General features: G+C 36.6%; 1 protein-coding gene across 20 annotated transcripts in view; it reads right to left on the bottom strand.

Annotated features, from left to right (window-relative positions):
- The window catches only part of ROBO2 (roundabout guidance receptor 2), a 1,433,919-nt gene that overhangs the window by 152,945 nt on the left and 1,256,021 nt on the right, over window positions 1-24,953 (bottom strand). For all 20 annotated transcript variants that reach the window (XM_066241946.1, XM_066241947.1, XM_066241955.1 and 17 more), the window contains exon 5: window positions 12,546-12,684. In XM_066241946.1, the coding sequence (XP_066098043.1) occupies window positions 12,546-12,684 (139 nt within the window). The remainder of the gene's footprint in view (window positions 1-12,545; window positions 12,685-24,953) is intronic.

Genomic DNA, 24,953 nt, shown 5'->3' with positions numbered 1-24,953 from the left:
AAAGATTGTTAAGAAGAGCTGTTTCATAAGGCAAGTGTGCAGATTAAATCAGTTACTTGCATGTGAGGCACTTATAAGTATTAGCTGTTAGTCTCATGGTTAATCAATTTGAAGATACACAGTGTTCATATTTTAATATCTCTGAAATTAGAAATCGTTTTCCAGAGATGACATATCACAGTTGATTTGCCACTTTTTTCTTTTTAACTATGAGAAAATGTATTGTAGGATCTCACAAACAATCCAACTTGATCTCAGCGACATATGATATTATTATATGATTAAAAATTATTAGACTAAAGAAATCTTTTACTGTATAACACCTTTTATGAAAGCACTCAAATTATAAACCTTACTATTATTTTTAACCTTTCATTTCCCAGAAACCCTGACAATCAATTTCCAACTACATAATAAGTACTGCCACTTACAATGTTATGCATGATTGTAGATTCACCGAAACTACCCCAATGTAACTAACTCCCCCAATGTAACAACTTCCTACTATGTATGCCTACCTCCAAACTTTTTCTACTTTAAGCTACTCTGTGTATAAATAGAGGAATCAATTTTCTAAACGTAGAGACAAAGACACATTTCTATTCAATGTGCTTCTGTGAATTCCCACTTCCTAGTGTGTTCAGTGGAAAGAAGTTACTTGGAATCAGAGGCTTTCATCATTAAGCCTCAACTAACCTTTGTTAACCTTAAGCGCCACTCCACTATCTGAAGGCAAACTGAACCACTCACTGTTGATCTCCACAGGCCACACCAAAGCTTTCTGCTCTTGCTTCCATCTCTTGAAATAGTCTTCTCTGCAGGTCCACGTAGAGGAATTCTGTTCTCCTTTCTAGATCCTTCTCCAGTGTTACATGGGACAAAAGTAGCTTTGTTTTCTCAAACTCTAAAACATCTTGTACATCAGTTTTTCTTATTTAATGATGATGGATGATATATATATATGATATATATATCATATATATATATACCATATATATATACGATATATATATATATCTTACCCTCTCCTAAAATACTTGAGAACGAGCTGATCCTTTCTTTTTTTAAATTTGTTGCAATATCTACACAGAAATGTTCAGTAAATACACTGTTCACAAAAATTAGGGGATCAGAGGATGTGCAGATACTCCAGGACTTTCTTTCAGCCTTTTACACAGTGCATTTTCACCAATGAAATAAAAGTAAGTTTTGCATCTCATTTGCATCAACTAACAACTTTCTTTGACTTGTCATTTGCTTTTCTGATGTCCTTGTTTAATAAAAAAAGAATCAAATGCTTCTTTTTCTGTATCGCTTCATATTCATTTTGAAATATCCCTTAATTTTTGTGAGCAGTATATAATTATCTTTGAAATAATTATTGCAATATAATATTTCATTAGTCTAAATTGGAGGTTTTTATTATTCACTTCAGAAAACATTGTACTACAAATGATGTTGTAATTGGGGAGGTTGAAAAGCTATTACAGTTAAGTTATGTAATTGTAACACTCTTGCTCATAAGATTGATTAGCAACATTTCTACCCTGGGATTTTGTCCCAGTTTATCCCATAGATCCACAGGATGACTCATCTGCTCAGAAGGGACCTCTGGTACTTTCATTTCTTGGCAAAGGTTCGCTGTGCCCAGTGGCAACCCCTCACCACTAAATATGGCCTTTCAGAATGGAGCACCAACAAATTAATATTATGTAACAACTAAAGTACATTTTTACCAATAATAAATTTTACTGTGTGGAGTGTGGTATGGTCTTATATACTTTAAAAATGTTTGTTCTCTTTTCTCTTATCTTTGAAAATTATACCTCTTTCTCACATTAACTAAGATAGATCCCTCATCCATCATGTCATTATAATACTGGGTCTCAAGTTATTTCATTTTATTTTCCTTTCTTTTTCTTTCTCAGTTCATACCAGTTGATTCAAGAAGCTGGGTTGAGCAGCAACTTTTCAGGGAGACCATTAAAAGAAGAAACAATGATAATGATAATAATAATAATAATAATACCACACTGGTAGAAAATATGAAGCTTGGATTCAGTCTTGTCTACCAATTCATAACTGTCCATAGAATTATCATCAAATATTATCAAGAAAATATAACACTCTCAATAAGTTCAACTGTGTCATGAATGAGCACTGCTAGGCAATAAAGATAAAAAAGATAAACTAAATTTTTATGCCCTAAAAGAGTTCAGTTCCAGATTTATACACTCATATTATTAAATTCTCTCAGGGAGCATTTCTTTAGTTTCTGATATATTTCCAATGGCTTTATTTTAATTTCTAGATGTGAAGTTAAGAAGACATGAATATATTAAGTTAAAATATTCTATAAAGATAAAACTGTTTCAAACTTTGTTTTATTGGGCAGGGGGAAACAATGCTAATTTTAAAAAATATGCAAACTTATTTATATGATATAATAAATTTATATATTACAGATAAGTGCCATTATGAACAAATTATGAAATCTTCATGTATATGTATCACATAGATGTGTATTGTGACTATCTGAAAAAAGTAACTCATCTAGCCAAGCATTTATTAAGCTGTCTGTTTTTAATCTTCAGTCTCAAATGGAGAACGGAAGCACGCCCTTCCTACCTAGTATCATTAGTAGTATTTAAAAGTGTGGTCTTTGGAATCGGACTTTTCCATTCTTACCATCTTTGTGTCTTATTTTTCTCACTTATAATACAAGAATGATAATAGTATTTACATCATAGGGTTGTCCTAAAGATAAATATATTAAAGTAAAATGTCTAGAGTATATCTGATACAGAGTTAAGCACTATGGAAGTATAATTTATTAACATATTTATAGAAAAGGAAAATACAATAAAAAACAACTCCTTGAATTGGTAGTAGACTTTTCTAATAAAAACCTAAATAAGCATTCAGAGTCAAAAAATTTTAATTAAAAAATATAAAAATATGCTTGTATATATCTGATCAACTATATGTAAACTATAAAAAAGTAATTATCATAAGTAATGGAGATAATTTTACTCTTTCTTTTTAATCCCACTTGTTTCAATGTCTGTTTATTTTGTTGCTGTTTTGTTTTTATTTTTGCTTTTACTCCTATATATTATCGCTCTTTTAAAATTGAGTTCTTACCATTCATAGACTCACACCATTTTATAATTTAAAGGCACCACAAAAGCCATCCAATTCAACAGAGTTTACATTTTGCCATTATGGACTCCGGTACTTAAACACGTAAATTGCCTAAAATAACATGGTGGATTTTGACAGAGCTGGGATCAGAACACTGATCACCTAAATTCCAGTTCCCTGACTGCTTATTTAGGTTTTTATAGGAAAAGTCTACGACCAATTCAAAGAGTTGTTTTTATTGCATTTTCCTTTTCTTTTCCACCAGCAAAAATAAAACACCAAAAAATAAAAGGGTGACTAAAATGTATCTAAATGATTCTAACCACAATTTGTTTCATGAAGGCAAGGATTTATGTGAATAGAGTCAGTTGAATAGTGTTTTTCTTTTTAAATTCTGTTTACAGTCAAGGTAAAATGTAGGCAGGAGAGAGTGTCTTCAATGGTAAATATCCAGTATCGGCCCTTGTGGGTCACAGTGTGCCGTGGTGATCAGCTCCTGGTAAGTCTCTGACTTGTCTTCCAGTCTGGGTTATGGTGAAATGCGGCCGCAGTCCCCACCTCAGCCTAGCTGAATGCACTGACATGTAACACGCCTTAGTCCCAACATATAACACGCCACACTTTAACGAAAGAAGCAGACCTACTGCGGCTTCCATGGGGGGCAGTACCCACATGCCAATGACAGGTGGCACACAGGCAGGTCCTTTTTGCTTTGCAAACTGGCACTGGTCTTGGCTTTGCTCTCAACACAACACGAGAGCTGCCAGGTAACGGACAGCAGAGCATCTCTGACTTGGTTGCATTTCATACTCCAAGTGTGTCCCAGCTTGTTAGTTGACCACTGGCCAGAGCCCAGATTGGATGCCAGTTCCTGCATTGTCCCCAAGCCGAGATTCTCAACAGATGGGCCAATGTAGTCACAGGACAAGGCAACGTGCTCTCCCTAGGCTGGGTGGCAATTAGTTTTGTGTTAACAGCATCTATTAGCACCTATTTGATGAAAACACAGAAAAAGTGCCATTCTGGCATCCTTCTAAAAGTTGCTAATTAATCTTTTTTGTAAACAAAATCTATATCTTCAGCCTCCCAGACAGTAAACGTGACCTGACCCAAGTGTAGATTTTCAAAACATCAAGACATTTTATGTGTGGCTGACAAAATTGGTCTAAAAATTACTCTTAACAGGAATGCTATAATGGTATTTCTATAAAATGATTCATAATATAGTGCTCTAACTGATTACTTCAAATTTTATCTAAAATATAAAATTTCTGTGACTCAAATCCAAACATAATCACGTAATTAGGAGGCCCATTAGTTTCAAATGCAAGTTTTATGTTGGACAAATTCTAAATAAAGTCCTGGCCCTAAAATGTATCAGTGTGTGACTCTGGAAATTTCTTTAAGCTTTTGCTTCCATATCCCTTAAATGAGAATAATATAATGCTGGCATACTATTCTTTATAAGAATGTAATGCATGCATGCAAAAGCATTTAGAAGAGTGCGTGGCAAATGGTAAATTTTCCAAAAACACATGTTTTATCATTACATAATCCTATAAAGTGGTAGTTTTCTTATCACCAGCAGACAAACAATACAATATAATGTGAATAATGTGAAGGATTCGGCCCAGATGTCTTATTGCATGGGGCTTGAATACAATTTCTGGGTCATATACAATCTTCCCAGACATAGAAAAACAGGTGGCAACACCCAGGCTCGGAAAACGAGCTAGGTGATTTAAAAACACAAGTTATATTTATTAAATCAATAATGTTATGAGTTTCTTTGGAAATCAATTGGCCAAAAATAGAGTATCCAGAAAAATTGTGTAGTCTATGTTTTTCAGCCATATATATAAATATATATATATATTTCTTGTGGTTACATATATTACTAAATAAATTCTACCAGTCAGTTAAATTTATAAAACTGGAACACCTGTTATGTGCACTATTTGCACAGTATGTATAGTGCTTTGCGTTTGTGATATCTTTTGAACAGCCCTGTGAGATAGAATGGGTGGCATAATTATTCACCCCCTACAAATTAGTCAAAGCGCAGGTTAATCATTACTGCTGACGCACCACTGGTCCATGTCAACAGGATGTAAAACACAAAGAGCTTAAATACTTTCTTAAAGGTCACACTCCTAGTTCATGGTAGAAAAATCCGTAAAACATCATTTCCAGAACATGGGAGAGTAACTGAAAGTGTCAATGATCAAAAATTGTCAAAACGACCCTGAAGTCCAACATTCCTGACAATGGCCTCCGTACCCTTTATGCTAGTGGTCGTTGTACGTAAAATTTCACAGTGACTGTCCTTGTGGTTCTTCATATTTTCCTTTTTCAGAAAGAAATGACAAAGACATCCGTGTAGCTGAAAAATCACGGAATATTCATTAACATTTTCCTTTATATTTCTGAACCTTCGGGACTGAACTACTCTTCAGGTGTATAGCATACAACGTTTTATACTTATGGCTTTTCTTCAGGTTTTTTTTTCCCCTTTCGTTTTCAAAAACCATTTTTAATTGACCAATCTTTGACCAGCCAACCTAATCAGCTTGGTTATTTATCAGGAGCCCAAATTACCACATGTCCTTGAAGCCCATACAGTATGCGAAGGAGGCCGATCTTCTCGGCAGGGAGGCTGAGCACCTGTTCAGCATCTCCGCATCCCAGAAGCACATGCTCCGAACAATGGAGCTTCCAAACAATTAACACAAGAGCATTTTCCAGGGCTAAGCAGAAAGAGCCACTTAGTGTAAAAGAAAAAAAAAATGGGGGGGGGGAGATTCTAAGTGGTCCTATTCAGTTCCTTTTCTTAAGGAATCATGTATTTTGGTGAATCTCACATTTCATGGGACTGAGAATTCTAAAAAGTCTCTCTTAAAATAGACTTGCACTTTAAAAACGAAAATTATCAGTGGGTTTAGGAAAATTGACAGAACTTTACACTAGATATCTTGAAACTCTTATTCTCTAGCCTCTTTTCTATTTTTATGAAATATTCATGAATTATATTCACGACGTGGGAGCTAGCAACTGCATTTAAAATTTGCAGGCATACGTAGGAATGTAAATGGCATATTTTATTTCCTTTTTTCCCCCTGACAAGCTATTATGAACATTGCTTTGTTTACTGTGGATTCTTATTAAGGAAGTTAGTGTCACTTCACAGTTGTTAGTTCAGGAATTAAATAAAAATGAAATAAGAAAAATCCCGGAGCTAACTCATCGTGATATTCTGAAAATGACATGATTGATGAAGTATGTGAAATCTCCTATTTCCAGACTTTTAAAAGACTGCTAATAATTAACTAAAATACACACTGTACCGACGGGCCTAGATAAGAAACTGTAATGAGATTAATCACACTATTTCTTACCTAAATCCTGAAAAGAAATATTTTTATTCTCCTTCCTGATATTACTTCATTTTATTTTTTAAAAAAATTTTTAGAGGGAGGGGGAGGAGCAGGAAGCATCAACTCCCATATGTGCCTTGACCAGGCAAGTCCAGGGTTTCGAACCGGCGAACTCAGCATTTCCAGGTCGACGCTTTATCCACTGCGCCACCACAGGTCAGGCCCTTCTTCCTAATTTTAGATTGAACAGAAAGCTGTGGGGTTGCTGAATTTCAATTTCATATTTTATTTATTTGGTTCTAAATATATTATATTCTATTTCTTTGATAGTAATGTAATATATTTTTCATAGAGCTCCAGCATGCATGTGCACATATAAATATGTATTTTTTTATTCTTTTACGGCAATAATATACAAATGCCCTATGTTATCATGGGACATAGCTTAAGACGGTACATCGAGAGCCAATTATAAACACCGGCAACTTCTATCAAATAAAGCACTTTGTGAAAAGACGTATTTGAGGCATTGGATTATCATATGAGTATTGATTAGCAAACAGCCTTAGGTTTGCCTGAGAAAGAAAGATATAGTTCTCAAGGAAGAAACTCCGATTACTTCAGTTTTGATGTTCCTGGATGTATTCAGTATGTAAATATTTTCCTACATCATTCAATCTGGTTAACACATAATAAAAAAAACAGAATTATTAACAGCATTTTTACTTTGTTTAAAATGAGTTTTTCTTTTTACAAAGTAACAACAGGCATTACCAACATAGTAATGAATGCAAATAAATATAAAAGTGCATCTCCTACAAATGAAACTAAGCTTTTAGAAAAAAGTACAGTTCTAAATACTCATTATGAACTCCAAAATGTGATCCCCTTCTCTCACATTGCTCCGCAAACCCACTTTACTTTCCATATTGGCATACAAAAATTCTTGTCGCTAAGAAAGGTCAGTGTGGATGTATTCGAGCACATATATAGAGAAACCCTCTAGAAAAAAAAAAAGATATTGATACCTGAGGCAGTCATAAATTTTTTTTTCTCCCTGAAATCTTCAACTGTGAAATAGTAGTATCCTTAGAAGTTTCTGCAAGCAGTTAATATTTTAATGGCAGCATTATGAAATTATGACTCCTTATTTTGTCCTTTGGTCACATGGAAAATATCCAGGTTGATAATCCATTTTCCAGGTTTGACATCAGGGTTACTGTTGGGTTTGGGCACTCAAAGTTGCCCCACCTTACCGAAGCATTGAATTGACATTGAATCAAAAAAAGCCTTTAATGCTATCCACCGAAGGTATGATATAATTTTATTAAAGACAGTTACTGAGAAAGGTTAGGGGCTTAAAGCTAAATCAAAAACAGAGGCACATGGGTACTACTTAAAAAAAATATCTTCATAGAAAAAAAAAATACTCCCTTAATTCATGTCTGGTTACTGAAAGGTTGGCACAAATAACTTGTTCTGTGCTGAAGGTTTAAATAGCTATCACAGCATTTCATATATTTAAACTTGAATTGAAAAGCTTTTCTTGTCTCCAGAAGAAAAATAGTCACGTATTACTTACCTAGTAATTATAGGCTATGCAGCTGCCCTCCAAAGCTTTACTATAAATGTGTTAAGTGTGAGCCACTACACAAACCTTATTCAAATTGCTTTCAATGTTATGCCAAAGAAATGTCATCTTCCACACCGCTCCACACAATTGCTTCCATAAGAACAATGGCCGTCTCCCTAGTCTGAGACCTAAATAATGTAATAGAATCGGTGTTGTTCATTTAGGCTGTGGTTGGCTCATAGTCGTTACTGTTATTCCGCAGGAAGTAAAGAGGTCTCTTACCCTTCATTAGGCCTAAGGGAAGCTTATGCTAATGCTGTCAAAGATGAGAATGAATAAGCTTCTTTGAAATACCATCTAAAAATAGGGAGTCAAGAAGTTCATGCCATCTATCGTGATAGAAATACTGACCTCCATTTCTATATTTCACTGACTCTCACTTTAAGCCTTTTTAACATACAATTTAAAGTTCACACAGTACTTCCTTTTGCTTATTACCTAAAATAAAAATATTTAGCTGGTCACACAACAACGCACTCTAGTACTCTCATACCTGTAACAGAGGAATCAAGAGGCTGAACCCACAAAAATGTTTGAAGGGAAGTTAGAAGCAGTAAGATTCCTCCGAGTTTCTCTTCCTCCCTTTTATTGAGGTTATTAGGGTGACGCTGGTTAATAAATTTACACAGGTTTCAGGTGCCCAGTTCCACAACACATTATTTGTGTACTGGGCAGTGTGTCACCACCCCAAGTCGAGTCTCTGTCCACCACCATTTCTCCCCCTATACTCCTCTCCACCTCCCCCCTTAACTTTAGAGAACTCTGCCTCACACATTCTAAACATGCTTTAATGCTGTTGTTTGATTTCTCTGTACTAGATAAACTTATTTACACATGAACTTGAAAAGATTTGGAGAAAACTGTAGCAACTAAAAAAAGTAGTGATTTTTCAACCTTTGTCATCTCATGGCACACATAAACTAATTACTGAAATTCTGCAGCACACCAAAAAAAAATTTTTTTTGTCTGTATGAAAAAAAAGTTGGCATAATTTTATTCATTTTCAAGAGACAGCTATTGTGTTGGCTATTGTCATTTTTATTTTTAATTTGACAATCTAAAGGATAAAGGTCAGTGCTCCTGGCCAAATAGTCAAGTATTGGATATTCAAAAAAAATGTTGTGAAAAACCGGTTGACCTAGAGCAATCTGAGAACAAATCAAACTGGGTTTAAGTTTTAGTTTACCTTCATTCAAAGACACAGACCCATTAACATGTGATAAACTGGATATTGTTTAAGAATAAAATGTGAGGCCCCGGCCAGTAGGCTCAGTGGTAGAGTATCCTCCCAGTATGTGGATGTCCAGAGTTCAATTCCCAGTCAGTGCACACAGGAGAAGCACCCATCTGCTTTCCCACCCTTCCTGTCCCCCTTCTCTCTCTCTTTCTCTTCCCATCCTGCAGCCATGGCTTAAATGGATCGAATTGGCCTTGGTACTGAGGATGGCTCCATGGCCTCGCCTCAGGTGCTGAAAAGAGCTTGGTTGCTTTGCAACTGAGCAATAACATAGATGGGCAAAGCATTGCCCACGAGTGGGCTTGCCCAGGTGGATTCCAGTCAGGGAGCATGTAGGAGTCTGTCTCTGCTTTCTCTCCTCTCACTGAATTAAAAAAACAAACAAAAAAAAAAACTGACATGATCACCATGTGAATATCATGAAACCTTTGATATCAAGTGATAAAAAAGCATTCTTTGTGGCTTTTTCTTAAAATACCACAAACTTCATTTATTCATGAGAAAACACTAAATAAATCCAAGTTTGAAGAATGTTCTATAGGATACTTGGTTAATACCCCTTAACATTGTCAGGATCATAAGAACAGGAAAATATTGAGAACCTGTCATAGATCAGAGAGGACAGGGAAAACATGCCACCTAACTCCAATACCCTATAATATCCAACTAAAATAATACACTAGGCAGAATTCTTGAGCATAGGGAAGGCATTAATGGGAAAAATTGTGAAATCAAAATAATATAAAAAGTATGTAGTATACATTGGCATGTTCACTGGGAGTGAGAAGAGTTTCATAGTAATGAAAAATGTGACCAATAAGGGAAATTATTGATAGTTATAACATTTATGGAAATTCTCTGTACTATCTTTGCCACATTTTTACAAATCTAAAATTATCCTAAAGTGAAAGTTTTATTGTTGTTGTTGTTGTTTGGTTGGTTATTTTGAAAAAGACTATTTAGTTCCAGTAACTGAAAATTGGCCTATCTTTACAAAAGGCTAAATTTTTTATTATAATCAATCTCTTGATCCTAAATCTTACATTATACATTACACTAAATTATCTAAAATTTGAGCAAAAGTAGTGATCATACATACAGGAGAATCACCAACAATACAACACCATAAATGCCTTTTACTTTTTTTCTTTTTTTGGTGACTGAGACAGAGAGAGGGACAGACAGACAGGAAGGGAGAGAGATGAGAAGCATCAATTCTGTGTTGTGGCATCTTGGTTGTTCCTTGATTGCTTTCTCATATGTGTCTTGAGCAGGGGGTTACAGAAGACCCAGTGACCCCTTGCTCAAGTCAGGGACCTTTGGGTTCAAGCCAGCAATCATGGGGTCTTGTCTATGATCCCACGCTCAAGCCAGTGACCCCGGGCTCAAGCTGTTGAGCCTGTGCTCAAGCCTGCTAAGCCAGAGCTCAAGCCAGCGACCTCAGGGTTTTTGAACCTGGGTCCTCTGCATCCTAGTCTGATGCTCTATCCACTATGCCACTGCTTGGTCAGGCGCCTTTTACTTTTTAACTTGCTTCTTTACCAAGAAGGCTGAAGTAGCCCTACGTTCACAAACCTCTCCTGAGAACAGTCCACATCTGACAGAAAAGTGAAAAAATAAACATAGAGGCAACTTTCCCTACCATTTAGGCTGAAAAATTAACTGAATCAAAATTTTTTACTTCTCTTATTCCCATAATTTACAAAGAACTTCTCACTATTTAAAATTTTGGGTCAATTTGCAACTAGTGCTATTGATGATAATATAACTTTAGAATGTATAGTGTCATAGACCTAGGGAAATAGAAGATTGAGATATTAAAATGAATATATAAATTCACTGATAGCAGTAACAATGAAAGGACATAAAAGGCAGATGACTCTTGTGGAAGTGTGTTTTATTTCAGTCAATTGAATAAAAAGTAATTTTTTTTAAAGTAAGGTTTTATGATTGTAATAGAGGTAGTGGCTGTAGTTTCAAAAAGGACAAAGCCCCGGCAAGTAGGTCAGTGGTAGAGTGTTGGCCTTGCATGGGGATGCCCTGGGTTTGATTTCCGGTCAGGGCACACAGGGGAAGCACCCATCCACTTCTCCATCTTTCTTCTCATTTATTTCTTCTCTTTCTATTCTCCTCCCGCAGCCACGGCTTGTTCGGAGTGAGTTGGCCCCAGGCACTTAGGATGGCTCCATGGCCTTTGCCTCAGGCGCTAAGAAGAGCTCATTTCCTGAGCAACAGAGCAAAGCCCTGACAGGCAGAGTATCGCCCCCTGGTGGGCTTGCTGGGTGGATCCTAGTTGGGCATATGCGGAAGTCTGTCTCTCTGCCTCCCCACTTCTCACTTCAGAATAATACAAAAAAAAAAAAAGGTAGGATGAAGAAAAAGACAAAAAATAGTCTTAAAGCTAGACTTGCTCATTAGATAGAAAAAACAAAACACTTGAATAATTTATTTGATCATGAAGGGCAAGGTCCTGGAAAAATTTAAACAGAAAATTTCATTTTATTTTTAGAGAAGATGACAAGCAGTTTTGAACTTACCCTAGAGAGTTGTGAGATTGTATTTTGGGGTTTGGTGATGAGAATTTAAAGTGATGGAGGAGAAGTTCTCCATGAAGATATAGCAAGTGAGAAAATGATACAAGAAGTTCCTGAGTAATTCCCTAGGTGGAAAGTGGCGTCAGCCACCTACTGCCTTTACAGGATTATGTGGAACAAGACCTCTCCTTTACCCCACCCTTACCATCAGCGACCATAAGCAGCCTTTTGTCAGTGATGCTCTGGACCATGAAGGGAGGCGGGCGGTGTCCAGGGTGGGAGGCAGCATCACGGCCACAGAGCAGTGGCTGCAGGAGACAGCTGGAATGGCTCAAGGGATCGTGGACAAGAAAGCACGTCAGCAATGAATCCTCGATATTCGGGGATGATAGAGAAAGTGGAGGATAAGGAATGTGCGGGAAAACTGAGTGAAAGCGTGACATCGAAAGCCTGGAAGACTTCAGTATACACAACAAGAGCTCTGTGTCTACACATATAAAAATCATAGACGCGAATGTAACGCACCAAGATATAAGAGTGCACAGAGGTGCGGCTGTGGCTCGTTCCTCTTTTCTCACTGTCTAATCGTTATCTAACCGTCGTCACGTGACCGATGTTCCTACCTTCCCCTGGGCAGGTCTGCATCGTCCTTCTTCCAGCGCACGGTCGGCTGAGGGTCCCCCTGGACCTGGCAACGGAATTCCACGGCCTCTTCCTCCAGCACCACCTGGTTAATTGGCCTCCTGAGAAAGGTGGGGCGTTCTGAGGAGGGAGAAACAACAGTAAAATAAAATATAAATTGGGCATGTTTTAAATACATTATGGAAAAAAACACACACATAGAGAAAGTGTGGTTTATTATTCGTAGGTAGGTACTTAATTTTCTACCTCAGCTATGTCTTGCTAAGGACTTAGAAATACAATGTAACTGAATAAATTACAATTTCTGAAGCACATAAGTAGCTATGGTTTCTATATAAAACCATCGAACTTTTTTGGGAAAAATAATAAATTAATTCTTCAGTGGATTCCTGAGTTAATCATGTAGGTGCTATCATAAAAATTCTGAACACTGGATACCATAGAAATGAAGAAAGAGATAAAAATCACTATTTAAATCAATTACAGTGGCTCCGAGTGAAAAACTAAAAGTTAAATGTAAAATAGCAAGAATAAAATACATTAATATTCTGTCAGGAACGCTAGAGAAAACAAAATGGTTGTGCTTTTCCACATAAGTATTATCTAAATTTTCCCCTGAAAGGTTTCATTTGACAAGGACCTGATAATTCCATAAATATTTTCACCTTTTGTATGAAATGCCGTCTAACTGATTTTCATTTTTCTTTAATCAAAATGCAATCAATCTGTTTTTTTTTTTCATAAATAAAAATCACTTATTTATAATTATTTTTATGGAATTTAGTGGGGTAACGTGGTTATCAAAATTCTAAAGGTTTCGCCTGACCAGGCAGTCGTGCAGCGGATAGAGCATCGGACTGGGACACGGAGGACCCAGGTTCGAGACCCCGAGGTCGCCAGCTTGAGCGTGGGCTCATCCGGTTTGAGCAAGTCTCACCAGCTTGGACCCAAGGTCGCTGGCTCGAGCAAGGGGTTACTCGGTCTGCTGAAGGCCCGCGGTCAAGGCACATACGAGAAAGCAATCAATGAACAACTAAGGTGTTGCAACGAAAAACTGATGATTGATGCTTCTCATCTCTCTCCGTTCCTGTCTGTCTGTCTCTGTCTATCCCTCTCTCTGTCTCTGTAAAAAAAAAAAAAAAAAAGGGCACAAAATTCTACAGGTTTCAGGTACTGTTTTACACATCATCTGAACACTATATAGCGTGTTTATCACCTCACGTTAAGTCTCCTTACGTCACAATGTACCCCCTGTGTACATTCCTCCATCTCCCCCACGAGCCCACCCCTCCCTCCGACTATCACCGCACTGCTGTTCCTGTCCATTAGTTCTTTCTTTCTTTTTTGCTAAATCCCTTCTGCCCGCCCACATTTTGCAAAGGTGTCAGCCTGCTCTCTGAGTCTGTCTCTATTTTGCTTGTTAGTTTTTTTATTTTGTTCATGAGATTCCACATATGAGTGAAATCATATGGTACTTGTTTTTCCCTCACTGGCGTATTTCACGTAGCATAATGCTTTCCAGCTCCATCCGTGCTGTCGCAAAAGGCAAGATTTCCTTATTTTTTACAACCATGTAGTATTATTGTGTAAATATTCTAGCTTTTTTAATCACTCATCTGCTAACTGGATACTTGGGCTGCTTCCAAATCTTAGCTATGGTAAATAACACAATGAACATTATTGACATGCACGAATATATTCTTTCATATTAGTGTTTTAGGTTACCTTCGATAAATTCCCAGAAGTGAAATTGTTGGATCATAAGCTAGCTCTATTTTTAATTTTTTGCGGTAGCTCCCTACTGCTTTCCACAGTGGCTGCGCCAATCTGTATTCCCACCCACAGTGCATGAGGGTCCCCCTTTCTCCACATCCTGGCCAATATTTGTTTGTTGATTTATTAATGAGCGCCATTCTGACAAGTGTGAGGTGATCTTTCATAATGGTTTTAATTTGCATTTCTCTGATGATTAGTGACCTTGAGTATCTTTTCATATGTCTATTGACCATTTGTAGGTCTTCTTTGAACACGTCTATTCTGGTTCTTTGCACAGTTTTTAATTGGATCATTTGCTTTTTTGGTGTTGTTTAATAAGTTATTCACAAATTTTGGATTTTAAACTTTTAACAGATGTATCATTGGCAAATATGTTCTCCCATTAGGTGGGGTGTCTTTTCGTTTTGCTGACGGTTTCTTTTGCTGTGCAAAACTTTTTAGCTTGATATAACACCATTTCTTTTTTTTTTCCCTTGCTCGAGATGATATAACAGAAAAAATATTGTTATAAAAAATGTTTGAGATTTTATTCCCTATGTTTTCTTCCAGGATTTTTATGGTTTTGAGTTTAACATTTAATTCTTTAATCTAATTTTGGTTTCTTCTTGTGTATGGTGTGAGAAATTGGAAAGTGATCTACTTTTATTTTCTGCACATATTCTGTCCAATATCCCCAACATTATTTCTTGAATAGATTATAATTACCTTATCGTATGTTTCTGCTTCCTTTGTCAAACATTAACTGACTATAAAGGTATGGTTTATTTCTGGGCTCTATTCGGTTCCATTTATCTATATTCTGCATTTATGCTAATACCATGTTGTTTTGAATACTATGGCCCTGTTGTACAGTTCAATATCAGGTTGTAGAATTACTCTAATTTTGTTATTTTTTCTCAAGATTGCTGAGTTTATTTAGGGTCTTCTGTGGTTCTGCATAAATTTTTAATCTTTGTTCTAGTCTGTGAACTACGTAATTGGTAACTTGATAAAAATTGTGTTGAATCTATAGATTACTTTGTGTAGTATAATCATTTTAATGATGTTAATACCTTTTAACCATGAACGTGGTACATACTTCCACTTATTTGTATCTCTTCAATTTCTTTCTTCAGTATCTTTTTCTGAGTGCAGACTTTTACATTTTTGGTTACATTTATTCCTAAGTGTTTTATTCTTTTTGAAAAAAGGTGAATGGGATTGATTTTGTTTTGTTTTGTTTTAGCTTGTTTGTTTGTTTTTAGTTTCTCTTTCTGATAGTTCATTCTTGGTGTATAAAAATGCAACTGGTTTCTGGTTATTTCCTTTGTATCTTGCTACTTTACTGATTTCACTTATCAGTTCTGTTTTTTGGCTGAGACTTTATGGGTTTTCTACGTACAGTATCATATCATCAGCAAATAATAATAGTTTTACTTCTTCTTTTTCAATTTGGATGCCTTTTATTTCTTCTTTTTATCTGATTTATGTGGGTAGGACTTTCAGTACTATGTTGAATAAGAAGAGTGAAAGTGAATATTCCTGTCTTCTTCCCAGTGATAAGGGAAACAGTTTTAGCCCATTGAATATGATATTTGTTATGGGTTAAAAATATATGGTCTTTATTATATTGAGATATGTTCCCTCTACTCCTACTTTGCTGAGATTTTTTTTTTCAAATCAGTGCTGAATTTTACTAAGTGCTTTTTCTGAATCTATTGATATGATCATGTGGTTTTTATCTTTCATTATGTTTATGTAGTGTGTGACATTTCTCGATCTACATATATTATACCAATTTTGTATCCCCTGAATAAATCCCCCTTGATCATGTCATATGATCTGTTTAATGTATTGCTGGATCCAGTTTGCTGATATTTTCTTGAGCATTATAGCATCCATGCTTACAAGGTATATTGGTCTATAATTTTCTTTCAGTGTAAGTGTCTCTATCTGTATATGCTAAACAATTGGACAATCTGGAAAAAAAAGAAAACTTCTTAACAACATACAATCGTTGAAAGCTGAGTGAGGAAGAATGAAATCATTTTAAATTATTTTTAACTACATACTGTCATATATACTTTTCTATTGCCACTTCCAATTATATTCTCCAAGTGTTCTCAACATTTATCCATTTTTTGTTTACTTAACTTTAAGTTTATTCCCCTACTTTTCTACTTTAGTGTTTCCATCCTTTATTGTTTGTTGTTAATCTCATCCGCATTCTAATATTTCTCAATATAAAGCTAAGGAAAAATAATACTTGTTGTAATAATTTTACGATATAAGAGAAATATAAAACAGCAAGTAGAAGCCCTGGCCGGTTGGCTCAGTGGTAGAGCGTCAGCTTGGCGTGCAGAAGTCCTGGGTTCGAATCCCGGCCAGGGCACACAGGAGAAGCATCCATCTGCTTTTCCACCCTCCCCCTCTCCTTCTTCTCTGTCTCTCTTCCCCTCCCGCAGCCGAGGCTCCATTGGAACAAAGATGGCCCGGGCGCTGGGGATGGCTGCTTGGCCTCTGCCCCAGGTGCTAGAGTGGCTCTGGTCGTAACAGAGCGACGCCCCAGAGGGGCAGAGCATTGCCCCCTGGTGGGCAGAGTCATCGCCCCCTGGTGGACGTGCCGGGTGGATCCTGGTCGGGCGCATGCGGGAGTCTGTCTGACTGTCTCTCCCCGTTTCCAGCTTCAGAAAAATACAAAAACAACAACAACAAAAAAAACAGCAAGTAGAGAGAGGGGGGAGGGTTGGGAAGCACTCATTTGTGGTTCCACTCAGACGTGCATTCATTGGTTGCTTCCCATGTGTGCCCTGACCAGCGATCAAAACCCATAACCTCGTCGTTTCAGGACAATGCTCTTAGCTGACTGAGCTAACTGGCCAGAGCCAAGCTATTGATTTTGGTAGTAACCACACAGTAAGATCAGCATCACCTTATGAGTTCTTGGAATGTTAAAAATAAAAAGGAATCATTAGTGTAGAATACAGGCTTGTCTTTCTGTTTGCCTTCGCTTGGAGGTATTCATCCAATTCATCTACAAGCTGCAATAATCTATGTTAAAAGAGAGCTAAACCACTGTTGTTATCACTTGAGATTGAGAAGTGATCTGTCAGAAGACCCTTTCTGGCCCCTGTGATTTTATTGGGGATATTTTACTATATGCTGGCATATGGATGAGCAAGTTGAAAGAAGTCTTTCCTTCAAGTCGCTCCTTCGTTCAGATCGTGTGAAAACAGTTTCTCCTCCTATGCCAGGTTTCAAGTTTGCGAGCCGAGGAATGGGGACCAGCCAGCAGCTTGAGCTCATCAAAAAAGTGATGAGAGGTGCAGTCAGTTAAGACCATGAAGAAGCTTGTTCATAATATCAAGAAAAGTGAGTTCTGCCCTGAGGGTGATAGAGAGCTGATGAAAGATTTTAAGAAAGGAAGCAACATTTTTTAATAAGCCTATAACAAAGGTCATTTTGGCAGGTCTATGAAAGAGGAACAATAAAGTGAAAAATGAAGCAGTCCTTATAAAAAATTGTTTCAGCTTAGACTGACACAGTGGTTCTCAGATATGTAAAAAAAAAAAAGAGACAGAATGAAGATATGTCTGAACTGAGTGATTAATTAGAAGTGGGTGCTGAAGAAAAAATTTTAGAATGATTCTCAAGTTTCTGTTTAACAAATTGGAAAAAATTTTCAGGTAAACTATTCTTTTGGTATGTGTGTGCATGTGCACATGTGTGTATGTGTATAGATCCTTTTGTTGCAGGATCAACACACATATGGTAGATATGACAACAATGATTACTTTATGCTTAAGCCATGGTTACTCAAGTTTCTGTTACTGAAAGTCAAAAGCATTCTTAATTAATAAGATAAAATAGACTTTTTATATACCATGTTTTGTGGGTATAAAATAGCTCTTGGGTTTAAAAAAAATCTAAATCAAGGAGAAATCCATTTTATCCAGATTGTCCATTGGTTGGGATATAGTTGTTTTTAATATTTTCTTACAATCCTTTGTGTTTCTTTGGTGTCAGTTTTTATTCCTCTTTGATTTCCCATTTTATTGGGTCCTCTCTACATGAAGGACAAGAACCACATGATCTTATCAATAGATATAGACAAAGCATTTGATAAAATCCAGCAACTATTTATGATAAAAACTCTCAGCAAACAGGGAACAAAGTTGGGGTAATCACACTATCTGATATCAAACTATACTTAGGGGTATAGTAATCAAAACAACATGGTACTGGCATAAAAACAAACATATAGATAAATGGAACAGAATACAGCCCAGAAATAAAACACATCTTTATGTTTAGTTAATATTTCACAAAAGAGTCAAGAACATAAATTTGGGTAAAGATAGCCCATTCAATAAATGGTGCTGGGAAAATTAGACATATACCGGTACGTACTAAAAAATAAAACTGACTACCTTCTTACACCATACATAATAATAAATTCAAAATAGATTAAAGACTTTAATGTTAATTCAAAACCATAAGAATCCTAGGAGAAAACATAGGCAGTAAAATCTCAGACATTTCTGGTAGCAATATTTTCTTTGATATATTACCTTAAGAAAGGATAACAAAAGTAAGAATAACCAAATGGAAATCTATGAAGCAAAAAACTTTTGCACAGTCACAGCCACCTTCAATAAAATGTAAAGACAACACACTGAGTGAGAGAACATATTTCCCAATGATACATCTGTTAAAGAATTAATATCCTATATGTACAAGGAACTTATGAAGCTCAACATAAAAAAAATACAATCCTATTAATAAATGGGCAAAGGACCTGAATAGAAACACTTCTCCAAAGAGGACATAGATATGGCATATGATAGACATATAAAAAGATACTCAATGTCACTAATCATCAGAAAAATGCAAATTAAAATCACAATGATAAATTATTTCACTATTGTCAGAATGGCTATCATCAATAAAACAACAAACAACAAGTGTTGGCAAGGACATGGAGGAAAGGGAACCTTTGTGCATGGTTGGTGGGAATGCAGATTGGTGCAGTCACTGTGAAAAGCCATGTGGAGCTACCTCAAAAAATTAAAAATGAACCTGCTTTATGACCCATCGATTCCACTTCTGGGACTATATTCAAAGAAATTCAAAACAATAATTTGAAAAAATATATGTACTCTTATGTTCCTTGGAGCATCATTTACAATAGCTAAGATTTGGAAGCAGCCCAAATGCCTACTGGTAAATGAGTGGATAAAAATCTGTTGTACATTTATGCAATAGAATACTACTAGCCAAAAGAAATAAAATTTTTTAAAAAAGTAATTGTGCCTTTTGTAAAAGCATGGAAGGACTTGGGAAATATTATACTTTGTAACATAAGCCAGTCAGAGAAACACAAGTACCATATGATTTCACTTCCGTGTGCAATCTAACGAACAAAATAAACTAACAAACAAAATGGAAACAGGTTCCTAGATATAGAGAACAAAGAGCTGTCAGAGCAGATAGATGTTGAAGGCTAGGTGAAAAAGCTGCAGGGATTAAGCTAAGAAAAAAACCTCATACAGAGACAACAGTTTGGTGATTACAAGAGGATAAGTGGGTGGGGAAAGGTCAAAGAGGGTAAAGGGTGTATAAATGGTGATGGAGAGAGACTTGGTGTGCTACATACACAATACAATATACAGATGATGTATCATAGAAGTGTACACCTGAAACCTACATAACATTATTAATCAATGTCACCCCAATAAATTCAATTAAAATAAGGCATCAAAGGAGCTATTTCAGCATGATAAAAATATTTCATCAAAAATCAGATGCGAAAAACATTTTAAAAATAATACACTATAGTCACGTCTGTTAAAGTCAGGAACAAGACGGACATTCCAACATTAGTAATCAACAAGGAAAAGAAGAAAAGTGTGCCTATTGGAGAAGAAACAAAATAATCATTACTTGCAGACACTACCAGTATAGGACAATAACTTTGATAATTTATCAAGGCAATAAAAATAACTATATACAATCATTATGACAGTATTGGAAAAAAATGGAAAGTTTTATAGGATAAATTCTGGCAAATTTATACATTAAAAAATTGTAAGTCATTGTGATGTTTTAAAATTATGTATCTAGCTCTTTATCAAACATGAAAATTTTTCATGGCATGATGGTGATTATAAAATAAATTTCATAATGGTATGTGGGAAATAGTTCTATTAAAACATATGTGAATATTTTCAGGCAAAGATCTTATATATTTCTTTTAACATGGTATCAGTCAGAAAATGGCAACATATAGATGTAATTAATCTGAGGGGCAAACTTCACATTGGTAGACTTGTCACAAACTTCAAATTGTCTCTTCCTGGGGGAGGAATGTCAGGGTCTTTGAGGGTTTTTTAGTTATTACACATGTTTAAAGCCAGAGTGTTTTATATAGAGACCAGTGGAAGCACCAGATTAACAATTTCAAGAAGAAGCAAGACATATGATCCCCTGCTGCTGTTGTGAAGAACTCAACAGGAGTGGAGGACATCTCAATGAACCCTCCCATTCCCTTCTGCCCTCAAGCAGAGTCTAGTTGCCTAGCAACTGGATAACTATAGGAGATAACTTTGGAAGCCTAAAATTGACTCATGGTGGAAATGCAATTCAATTGATTTAAAAAAAATGGACAATGCAAAGAAAAATAACTCAGATAAAAGTCATTTGCATTTACATAGTACATTCAGATGGGTTTTATACCTGAACATTAAATTGTTTCTTCCAATAAAGTAACCCTGAAATTTATTAATACTCTGTAGTTTGGTCACAATTTTAAAGTATTAGTCTGAGAATTTCCATAGCATCCATTAGAACAATTATCTCTATATTCTATTACTCATTTATTCCAGTTGTTTTCTGATAATTATACTAAGTTCACCTTCTGCTTTGCAATTTTAACTGCCTAAAACCTGTATGTTAAAAACTCTAACTTGGTCTATCATTCATTTAAATAGAAATATTTTTTTTGTAAAAACTGTTTCCCAGTTTCTTTGACTAAATCTTGTTTCTGGAAAGTCTGAGAATCAGAAACATGAATATTAAAGATTTAAAAAGTTGTACAGGCAAGAACTCATTTTAAATGCTTTGCCTTTACAGTGGCTACTATTTCATAAGCCAAACACAAAGTCACACCCCTTTCAAACACACCTTATATAAAAATTATGAGGAAATGTCTTGGAGTTTACTGATTAGTGTCAGAATGGTCTACCCAGAAATGTAAATTAAGAAGGATTATAAAGTTAAATTGATAAGAGAATCATCCAGTGAGTTGGTAAATGATCACATTCAATACTCATTAATGCCCCATGGAATTTTCATTCCAGGAAGCTCTGCACAATTAAAATAAATGTACATGAGACATCTTGAACTACTGAATAATGAACAAACCTTTTTAAGGCATGTCAAAATCAGGTCACTGATTTTTGCATGGTATTGCCTTATGTCTGATTACATATTGAAAAACAGGGTGAGAAATCTCAAGGGCTGTTTGCTGACTGCTTATCAATTAGATTACAGTGCCTCTGAATGGCTGGATCCCTAATTATATAATTATATAGCCATGGAGTGATCAGAGGCAATGTCTTTACCAATACAATTTACATTTTTTTTTATGTGAGATAAACCGGTTTTGAATCACCTGCATAACTCACAAGATTAATCTCTCTTGAGGCTGTTGTGTTGTTTGCAGTGTGATTCTGATTAAAGTACAGCTAGCTCTGAAGTAGTCAGGGTCAACTTAGTTCCAAATTGGAATTCTGGAAAATCCAACTTTGTGTTTGGTTGTCATAAAATCAAATGCTAAGTTTCATTGTAACCATGTCAATAATAGAAAAAAAAAGTATTCAATATAACAATACTATAAATCTGAAATATGGCCACATACCTCTTAGGTTTCTTATTTACATGGTACAATGAAAAAAAAAATTGATTGCCCAGTGGACAAATTTCTCTTTTTAACTGGACTCAGTCATTTAATATGGCTGCAAAATTGTAAATGGTTGAGTCGTTACTGCTATGCTAGAACAACCTTAACGATTTCAAAATAAACTTTGCTTGCCATTATAAAAGTAGTGCTATGGCACTAATTACATAGGTAAAGTCCTTTAAGTCCTATAAGATCCAGGTTATGCAATAAAAGGACATTAGTGCTAGGACCTACCACCCTGCAGTGTCTATTAACTTGGAAAGGGAGATTGCTAGCTCTCGTAAGTCTCCTTTTATTTAACTGGGCGTAGAGGAAGGAACGTGCATTATGATAGCCATTCAGTGTGAAACACCGGGCCCTTCGAGAACGGCCTGGATATTCATTAGCAGTCTATCTAAATGTGATTAACTAAGTTCAGGCAGCATTAGTTTCTTGCCAAGAATTTTCTTTGTCTGAGAGAGATCATCCTTTGAGGCAAAGGTAAACATAGGTAAATGTCTTCTAAAGAAATAATATGCCCCTCTTACCTTGTTTTTGAGGCAAAGTTTCATGTGATTGCTGACACTATGATATGAGAGGCCCGCTGACATCAGGGCACATGTCTATTCATCTCATTACAGTGAAACAGGGCTTGGCACATTGTAGGTGCTTAAGAAATATTTGTTGGCCATGGCCGGTTGGCTCACTGGTAGAGCGTCGGCCTGGCGTGCAGGGGTCCCAGGTTCAATTCCCGGCCAGGGCACACAGGAGAAGCGCCCATCTGCTTCTCCACCCCTCCCCCTCTCCTTCCTCTCTGTCTCTCTCTTCCCCTCCCGCAGCCAAGGCTCCATTGGAGCAAAGATGGCCCTGGCGCTGGGGGTGGATCCTTGACCTCTGCCCCAGGCACTGGAGTGGCTCTGGTTGCAGCAGAGCGACGCCCCAGAGGGGCAGAGCATCGTCCCCTGGTGGGCATAGCATCGCCCCTGGTGGGCGTGCCAGGTGGATCCCGGTCGGGCGCATGCAGGAGTCTGTCTGACTGTCTCTCCCCGTTTCCAGCTTCAGAAAAATACAAAAAAAAAATATATATATATATTTGTTAAATAAAGTGATAGAAAATATTTTGCTGTTTTAAAGTTCACAAGTAAACATCATTTTTTAAATGTTATGGTTCCCAACAATCATATGTGTGGGTTTTTTTCTAATTTTATTTAGAAAATTAAAAATAATGGGGTGACATTGATTAATAAGAGTACATAGGTTTCAGATAAACATCACTATACATTTGAACTGTTGATTGTGTTATGTGTCCATCACCCCAATGTCAAATCATTTTTCGTCTTTATATTTGTTCCTCTTTTAATTCTCTGTTTTGAATACCTAAATGAAGTCAATAGATTATTTTTAAAAGCAGGTGTTTCCTAAGGTGTTTCCAAAAGTCCTTTTAGTGAACAGCAGTTAAATATAAATGAACAATACACTTGTTATTTGAAGAAACCCTCTAGTGTCAACAACTGAACAATACATGGCGGGTGGGGGGGGGAGAAACTCAGAAGAAATAAAAGTAAGAATATATCACAAGTAAATTTGTTTAAAAGTGAAGTGTTTTGAAAATCAAAGATATAAGACAAAGTTAAAACATCCATGAAATAAGAACAGAATGATATAAATAAAGAAAAAATAGAGAGAAGAAAGTCAAAGAGAGCTTAACATCTAATGAATAAGTACATGTTTGACAGAGAAATAAAATAGAAAAAAATGGAGAGGATTATTTTTTACTAATTTAAATAAAGGAATTTGTGATTGAGATTGCTCACCAAGTGTCTAGCCCATAAATAAAAAACAGTGTCAACCCAAGGTACAGTATTGATTTTAGAATACTGGGATAAAAAGACAGTACTAAATGAAGAAAAAAAAAAGGAAAATTGATCACATTGGAATCAGAAGCACGGTAGTATTTTCAATTGCAATAGTGGAAGCTAAATGATATTGGAGATCACTTTAATATTTGAGCAAAAAATACGTTATACTCTTTATTTTTTATTTTTTGTATTTTTTCAAAGTGAGAAGTGGGGAGGTAGACAGACTTCCCTGCGTGCGCCTGACTGGGATCCACCTGGCATGCCCACCAGGGGGCGATGCTCTGCCCCTCCGGGGCGTCGCCCTGTTGCAACCAGAGCCATTCTAGCACCTGAGGCGGAGGCCATGGAGCCATCCTCAGCGCCCGGGCCAACTTTGCTCCAATGGAGCCTTGGCTGTGGGAGGGAAAGAGAGAGACAGAGAGAAAGGAGAGGGAGAAAGGTAGAGAAGTAGATGGGTGCTTCTCCTGTGTGCCCTGGCCAGGAATCGAACCTGGGATACCCACACATCAGGCTGACCCTCTACCGCTAAGCCAACCAGCCAGGGCCACACACACACACACACACACACATACACACACAAATATATATGTTTTAAAACTAGAGTTAAGCCCTGGACGGTTGGCTAAGCGGTAGAGCGTCAGCCTGGCGTGTGGGGGACCCGGGTTCAATTCCCTGCCAGGGCACATAGGAGAAGCGCCCATTTGCTTCTCCACCCCCCTCCCCTCCTTCCTCTCTGTTTCTCTCTTCCCCTCCCGCAGCCAAGGCTCAATTGGAGCAAAGATAGCCCGGTGCTGGGGATGGCTCCTTGGCCTCTGCCCCAGGCGCTAGAGTGGCTC

The sequence above is a fragment of the Saccopteryx bilineata genome, chromosome 8, assembly GCF_036850765.1.
Source record: "Saccopteryx bilineata isolate mSacBil1 chromosome 8, mSacBil1_pri_phased_curated, whole genome shotgun sequence".
Taxonomy (NCBI): domain Eukaryota; kingdom Metazoa; phylum Chordata; class Mammalia; order Chiroptera; family Emballonuridae; genus Saccopteryx; species Saccopteryx bilineata.
Note: the sequence above shows the minus strand (reverse complement) of the source record. Positions and strands in the feature narration are given on the sequence as shown.